Genomic DNA, 8,513 nt, shown 5'->3' on the forward strand with positions numbered 1-8,513 from the left:
CATTGTCACCGTATCTGTACTAGATGCCGCGGACAGAGGCGGTTAAGCGGTGCTACACAGCAGCATTCATTTGCTTTTGCATGACAGCAGAGATGGTTATCAGACATACTGCACCATCTACCATGCCATTGTAAATTGGCAAGATGAGGACGGTTAACAGTCCTACTGTACTATACCTTCTACTGCTGTCATAGGTGCCCCTGGCTGAGATCAGCCGTGGGCGCAAAAGACAAAACTGGGAATGACTCCCCGAGTCAATCCCTCCTTTATGGTATCTAAAAATAGAATCAGTCCTGCCTAGAATATGGGGCAACTGTACTAGGGTTGCAGTGTATCAGAGAACTAGAGAGCACAGCCGCTCAGTGTCAGATCCTGCAGGAATGACAAGCTGCATGCCATTCATAGGGGATGCCCCTGCAACAACCCCACATGTTGATTCCCTCCTCCCCCAGCCTTTCTGAGCTACCGTTTTGGTGTCCCCCCATTTGTATGCTGCAGTAATAAAAACTGCAGGAATAAGAAACAGTGACTTGTTACTGAAATGAAATGAGGGGAAGGCAGCATCCTGCTGCTATAATAGTCCAGGCAATACAGAAACTTTTCTTTACAAATGAAGGGCGGGGGCTGATGGATCTCAGCCCCCTGTTGCTATGATGCAGATGGTTAGCAGGCCGTCTACTTATGGGCTGATGACGACGAGGGATAGCAGTCCTACTGTACTATACCATCTACCGCAAGGCTGATGATGAGGATGGGTACCAGTCATTTTGCACCGTCAACCACCCATGAGGCGGGTGGGGGGGAGAGGATGCTATAGTACAGGGCCGCAGCATCGCGTCTACCAGCATCATTCAGTACACATAGGGTGACATTTAAAAGAGTCAAGAGACGATTTTTTTTCCTTTTCCTTCTGGGGGTGGGGGAGGGGGGTACATTGACAAGCTATGCCCTGAACCGCCACGGACAATGTGTTTGACCGTACAGGTTTTGGGAGCTCAGCCAAGAATGCAAATGCTTTTCGGAGACTGCAGGAACTGTGGGATATCTTGCGTCCTCAGTCCCCCCTCCCTCCCTCCATGAGCGTCCATTTGATTCTTTGGCTTTCTGTTACGCTTGTCATGCAGCAGCGTGCTGAGTCTCTGCTACGCCGTCTGTCTGGAGATTTTTTAAAAATACTTTGGACAAGGTGTAACATTACAGTAATTCCCCTAATTAGATGCAGGAGTCTCCGAGCGACATCACCCTGAGGACGGTCACTGAAGGAGATAGAGAGCGCATGATGCGTGAAAGCCAGCACAAACCAGGGGCCTATGCATCCATGCTCTGGGAGGCAATGCTCCCTGAGTACCTCATAAAAGCCTGGCACGGAAAAGTGTGCTACCACGGAGCACCCAATAAGGAAGCTCTCCCCAGGAACCTCCTGCGGAGGCTTTTCAATTACCTCCAGGAGAGCTTCGTGGAGATCTCCCAGGAGGATTTCTGTTCTATCCCCATATATATAGACCGCCTTTTCACATAGTTCAGATTCCTGTTCCATTAATAATAAAAGTTTACATGTTTAAAGCACTTACTGACTGATCCTTCCCCAGATTCAGGGTCCGGGTTAACGGCCGGGGAGGGTTGGTAGGGGCTCTCCGTGAGGGTGATGAAGAGATCCTGGCTGTCGGGGAAACCAGCGTTGTAAGTGCTGTCGCCTGCCTCGTCCTCCACAAACCCTTCCTCATCTTCCCCGTCCGCGAACATCGCTGAGGAACTGGCCGTCGACACTATCCCATCGTCAGAGTCCACGGTCACTGGTGGGGCAGTGGTGGCAGGCTCTAGAGCGTCCGTTTGCCGCTTTGGTCTTCTGGTAGCCTTGTCTCAGGTCCTTGATTTTCACATGGCACTGTGTTGTATCCCGGCTGTATCCTCTGTCAGTCATGGCTTTGGAGACCTTCCCGAAGGTCTTTGCATTCCGTTTTTTGGAGCGCAGCTCTGAAAGCACAGACTCCTCGCCCCACACACCGATCAGATCCAAGACTTCCCGGTCAGTCCATGCTGCGTCCCTCTTTCTATTCAGAGATTACATGAACTCCTCTGCTGGAGAGCTCTGCATTGCTGCCGGTGCTGCTGAGCTCGCCCCGATGTCCAACCACGAAATGAGATTCAAACTGTCCAGACAGGAAAAGGAATTCAAATTTTCCCGGGGCTTTTCCTGTGTGGCTGGTCAGAACATCGAAGCTCGGACTGCTGTCCAGAGCGTCAACAGAGTGGTGCACTGTGGGATAGCTCCCGGAGCTACTAAGTTCGATTTGCATCCACACCTAGCCTAATTCGACATAGCCATGTCAAATTTAGCGCTACTCCCCTCGTCGGGGAGGAGTACCGAATTCGAACTAAAGAGCCCTCTATGTCGAATTAAATGGCTTCCTGGTGTGGACGGGTGCACGGTTAATTCGAATTAACACTGCTAAATTCAAATTAAAGTCCTAGTGTAGACCAGGCCTCTGAGTCAAGGCTGATCCTGGGTCTTTGCTGAGTCTCCCAAAGGAGCCAATTAGCTCATATGGATTGGCTGGGGATATGTGCTCTGTTTTTTTTGCACAAGATCTTTTCACAGGGGTCAGAAAGTGGGCAGCTTCTGGACACTACTCTATGTGACTGCTCTGAAGAAAGTTCCTAATGATTAAGGGACCGGCCTCATTCCCTGTGCCCCAAGTCACCCATTCCCTGTCTACGATGAGCTTTTTATGATAGTCACAGGTGACTGTGGTGTGAAATGAGACCTTGTTTGCTTCCCAATGGCCAGTGTGGGGTTAAAGTCAAGAACTGTCACACTTTCTCAGGACACCCTGAAGCACCATCTATTCACAATCCTTGCCCCCATGTTCAGCTTCTGCACAGTGTACAAGGACCATCCCAACAGCTCAGGAACGCAGGTAGCAATAGCAACTAAAACAAACAGACTGTGCGGGTCTAGGGTGACCAGACAGCAAGTGTGAAAAATCGGGACAGAGGTGGGGGGTAATAGGAGCCTATATAAGAAAAAGACCCAAAAATCAGGACTATCCCTATAAAATCGGCACTGGCCCTATAAAATCGGGACATCTGGTCACACTAGGGTTCCCTGAGAGCCGCCTATGGGGAACACACTGCTCTGGTTATCCCCAGTGGGGCACTGGAGTGGATTCAGGAGGAACTAACTCAATAGAATGGGCTGGACACATCCCTTCCACGAGTCCGTTTACTTCTGCAGAGTTACATCAGGAAAGCATTTGGCTCCCATGGGTCTATGGAAGAAAATGGCTGCCGTGCCAAGTGGAACTGTAACTGAAATAATGCGCCAAAGAATGTAAAATGATCAAACTGATTTAGCATTGGTCCTAATCTTGACCTACATTTTTAGGGCCGTGGGATGCCTACCAGGTGCTCTGCATCTGCTTGTCTTTCCCTCGTCCTGAAAGTTTCAGCCAGCCCAGAAAGTGAATGTTTATATATTTAAGTAACAAAAATGTTAAGCTCTGGCAGTGGCTTCACCCTACCCTATCCCACTTTGTGCAAAGACCTTCAGCTCTAGAGGGACCCTGAAAAATTTGTTCTGTGTCTCATATTAAATCCTTGATCTCTCTTAAGAGACTGACCAGTGTGCTACAGATCCTTGCAGAGAATGGGCCAGTTTGCATGATATGTCCTTCTGCCCACAAGGAACTGACTGTGATGTTCAGTTCATTAGAGCAGCTCAGTGAGTAGGCAAGGGGTTCTTATTAGCACTTTGGTCTCAGTTTTCAAAAGTGACTGGAGATTTTGGGTGTCCAGGGTGAGACATATTTAATGGCTCCTTACCCACAGAAACTGCTGAGAATCTGGCCTCTGAAAATCAGGCTCTTTTCATGGTGTCTCTTTTTCTGGGGGGTGCCCAGTTTGTGCCACCCCAAGTCACTAATAACTTCTGAAAGTTTATGGTAGCCCCCCATTCCCTGTGTTTATATTATTAAGGACACAGCTCCTTCCCAGGGGTACATTTGCTGGGCTCAGATGATGGAGCCCAAATGCCCTAGTGAAAGTCCCTGTGTCCATTGCAATCACTTGGGCTTCTCTGATTTGTGAGAAGACATGTTGGCCAGACCATGTGTGTTTTGAGTTCTAGGTTTTATTCCTGGTTCTGCAGCAGACCCAATGAATGAAATTGGCCCCATTCACTTCTCCCTGAGTGCTTCACTCTGTGCATTGTTCTGTTACAAGCAGTATTGAGGAGAGAAATCTGGGGCATCAAACCTTCCACATTCAAAGCCCACATCATGAGAAGGGCTTTTTCTTTCCAGTTATTTCCTAGCTGAGCAATGCCTAGAGCAATCACTCAGGCACCCAATCTCGTCCCCTTGAAGTGAAGGGGTATTAGGCCACATCTCATCTTTCATGACTTGAAATTGTTCCCCGGGATCCTTATTGTTAGGACCTGAAGTAGTTTCCTGATTGGTGTCACTGTCATATGGCCATGCCAAGGGTAGAGTCGGTTATGGGCTAGAGACACCTCTGCCTCCTCTCTGGTCTCTGTGAAAGCACCCACCTCAGGTGCTGAGCCTCTTGCCCTCATCTGATTCAGGGCAGAATCTCATGCTCCTCCCACTCTCAGACTGGGATCTAATTACTCTATCCTGCATACCATCTGCTTATCACCCTGCAGGTCCAAGTGGGTTTCAGGCAGCTGTGTTTCTTCACTCCAGGAACCTGTGGTCAGTGAAATTGACCAACACCCATCTTAAAACAAAGTATTTTATTTAGCAATTGGAACAAACCTTTAACAATAGGTTTCAAAACAACAAACAGCGTATGCACATCTAATCAAAGTTCATGCTTCACGGCTTCAGCTGCTTACCTACAGTGGTCAGGTAGGACTTCCCCCCCCAAAGCTATTGGTCTGATGGATTCTGTCCATCTGTCCCCCCTGCCTCCCAACACACACACGCACATCTTCTTCTAAAGCTGGAGCTGTGGCACTGGATGGGGTGGACCAGTGCTCTGAGGTTGCTCAGAGAATCCTTTTTTCTAGATGCCTGGCTGGTGGGTCTGACTCACATACTTTAAGCCCTGTTGATCACCTGATTTGGGGTGAGGAAGGAATCTTCCTAGCTTGAATTGTCAGGGACCTTGGGGATTTTCACTTTCCTGTGCAGCATGGGGTCCGGGTCACCTCTTGGGATCATCTGGGCACATTGCACCTAATCAATTCCCTGCCGTTGATGGGGCCTCAGGCATTGGTGACACCTCAGTCTCTCCTGTTCTCCACCTGTGGCTCTGTCATGGATCCACAGGATTGGTGCTATGCCCCCAGCTTTGGAACCTCTTCAATATGCCAGACCCCTGAGAGGTCTCGTTCTTCCTGCCTAGGCTTAGCCTCATCACCAACTTGAATGAACCTCTGGGGCTTCAGCTCTCCTGCTTTGCACCAAGAGCTCTGTTCAGCAAGTCCCTCTGAGACATGCTCCTGGTAGAGACTTGTCCACTCTTCAGGGATTAATGCACCTCACCAAGCATTTGCAGTGTCACTCGAACAGTGTTGTCAACAAAGTAGGGTCTGGAATGCAGCATAGAAGATTTACGTTAGCACAGAGAACTAAGGGTTAAAACATGGTTCAAGTCCCTTCTGGTTAGCCCAGAGCCCTGCCAAGCTGTAGTGAACCTCATTGTTCAAGCACTTTGTCTCTCTCCATCTCTCCTTGGTCAGATTCCAGATGAGAACCCTGACTTGTTCCAGCAGCCAACTCTTTCCCCTCCACTAGGTAACAATGCAGCATATAGGGGAAACTGAGGCACACACAAGATTTATAGAAAACATTGCAAAAATTCCTACTTCATCACTGGCTCACAACAGGTCAAGTCTGCCGAAGTCTGAAATGCTTTAGTCTTACCCATGTTATCGTGCTCAATACAGGGGTAACCGGGTGTCGTACAGGAGGTGAGACCAGATGATCTAATGGTCCCTTCTGGCCTTAAACTCTATGGAACTTTGACACTATATTTAGTCCCATCTAAACGTAAGCTTCTCTGCAAGCTGTGTGTGATGGGTCCCTCTTGAGTGACAGGAGAAGACATGAAATAACTCACATGCTCTTAGGAAGCCAGGAAGCTTCTGAGGCCCAGCCTGGGCTCATATTCTCGCTGTGATTCGGTCTCCCTCTTCCAGAGAAATCTGGGGGTTTTGAAAGCCCCCATCCTCCCTGTGCATCTGGACCCACAGACGGTATTGCTCAATGGTGTGGAAGCTTCCTTCTGCCTCAGAAGGCCCCATCTTGCGTGTGCCATTCTCTGGGTGGTTGGACCCATTCAGCTTTAATGGCTTGCAATCACTGGTTTTGTGACTGTATCTGGCTTGTGGGGAAAGGCGTTGGAACTGTCTGATCCTTTCTCTTAGACCAACACACATAGCTCCTAAATCACATGTAGGGATACAGATTAACAAAAATCTCTTTCTAAATTATATATGTTCTATCTCAGCCACAAAATATTGGCTAGATGCAGGAATCACTGGGGAAATTTCTCTGTCCTGTGTTACGCATTAGATGATCATAATAGTCCCTTACAGCCTTGTAATCTATGAGGGTCTGAAATGGTCAATCAGTCATGGTGAAACATGGGAATGGCTTTATTCCATCATATGTGTTATCTGGATAATCTCTAGGAGCAAGGGGAGAGGGATTAATTTTTCTTCATGCCAAATATCATTCCTATCATTTCCCCCAAAGCATGTTTTATCGCCTTGTTTCTGAGGCTGTAAATCATGGGATTCAATAGTGGTGGCATTACAGAATAGAACACGGCAGCCAGCAGGTCCAGATACAGTGAGGACATTGATTCTGGCCTCATGTAGGTGAACATGGTGGCGCACATAAATAAAGAAAACACAATCAGGTGGGGCAGGCAGGTGGAGAGGGCTTTGTACCTGCCGTGTGCAGAGGGGATTCTCAGCACAGTGGAGAAAATGTGAATATAAGACACAAATATGGAAATAATGAACATGGAGACAAAGACTGAGCAACAGACAAGAAGCAAAATTTCATGGTCACATATATTAGTACAGGAGACTTTTAGCAGCTGTGGGATGTCACAGAAGAACTGACCGATCACATTGGACTCACAGAAGTGCAGCCTGAAGGTATTGACAGTAAGAAGCAATGAATAGATTGTGCTGCTGACCCAGCAACCAGCTGCCATCTGGACACAGGCACTTCTGTTCATGATTTCTCTGTAACGCAGAGGAAGGCAGATGGCTACATAGCGGTCATATGCCATCACCGTAAGGAAGGCCATTTCCGCAGCAGCAAAGCACACAACCAAAAAGACTTGGGTGACACAGCCAGAGAAAGAGATCCGTCTGGTGTTGGTTAGGGAGCTGGCCATTGATTTAGGGACAGTGACTGAGATGTAGCAGAGGTCTAGGATGGATAAGTTGCCCAGGAAGAAGTACATGGGGGTATGAAGGTGGCGATCGAGGGTTATAACTGTGACGATGAGAAGATTCCCCATCAGGGCTGTCAGGTAAATGACTAAAAACACTGTGAAGTGTAAAATCTGCAGCTCCCGAACGTCAGAGAATCCCAGGAGAAGGAACTCAGACCACGTAGTTTGGTTGGACATTTCCTGCCTGGGAGATGCTCTACAGAGGGACAGGGGTTATGAAAGGAAAAAGAGAGAAATAAATATGATTAAAGTTATTGCTCTGCAGGAAAAAATAATAATATTGGACTTTGAAAGGTGAAAGTGACTGTGTATTTTTTATAAATCTCCCTAAATATTGTTTGCTTAGCCCTGGTCTACACTAGGAGGGAGGATCGATCTAAGTTACGCAGCTTCAGCTATGTGAATAACATAGCTGAAGTCGACGTACTTAGATTGACTTACCATGGTGTCTTCACCACAGTGAGTTTGCTGCTGCTCCCCCGTTGACTCTGCTTGAGCTTATCGTAGCACTGCAGTACAGGAGTTGACGGGAGAGTGCTCAGGGGTCCATTTATCTTGTTTAGACTAGACACAATAAATCGATCCCCTCTGGATCGATCACTGCCTGCCAATCCAGAGGGTAGTGAAGACATACCCTTACTGTTAGAGATATGGGAATAGTTTTCTGGCAGTCATTAAGATTGTCCGGTTTAGCCAATGTACATGGCAGAGGGGCATGGGAGACAGACCTGTCCTTGCTTACAGACAACCCCCCAACCTGAAGCAAATACTCACCAGCAACCACACATCACTGAACAAAAACGCTAACCCAGGAACCTATCCTTGCAACAAAGCCCGATGTCAACTCTGTCCATATATCTATTCAAGTGACATCATCATAGGACCTAATCACATCAGCCATACCATCAGGGGCTCATTCATCTGCACATCTACCAATGTGATATATGTCATCATGTGCCAGCAATGCCCCTCTGCCATGTACATTGGCCAAACCGGACAGTCTCTACGCAAAAGAATTAATGGACACAAATCTGACATCAGGAATCATAACAATCAAAAACCTGTAGGAGAACCTA

General features: G+C 47.8%; 1 protein-coding gene across 1 annotated transcript; it reads right to left on the reverse strand.

The window, feature by feature from the left end:
• Positions 1-6,675: 6,675 nt before the first annotated feature.
• Positions 6,676-7,614, reverse strand: LOC120383058 (olfactory receptor 14A16-like). The gene has a single exon (XM_039500693.1). It carries the CDS (start codon positions 7,612-7,614, stop codon positions 6,676-6,678), a length of 939 nt encoding a protein of 312 aa, XP_039356627.1.
• Between the last annotated feature and the right edge of the window lie 899 nt (positions 7,615-8,513).

This window comes from Mauremys reevesii, linkage group 15 (genome assembly GCF_016161935.1).
Source record: "Mauremys reevesii isolate NIE-2019 linkage group 15, ASM1616193v1, whole genome shotgun sequence".
Classification (NCBI taxonomy): Eukaryota; Metazoa; Chordata; order Testudines; family Geoemydidae; genus Mauremys; species Mauremys reevesii.

Coding starts and splice junctions, on each gene's coding strand:
- LOC120383058 (XM_039500693.1), bottom strand. CDS start 7,614: ATGTCCAACCAAACTACGTGGTCTGAGTTCCTTCTCCTGGGATTCTCT.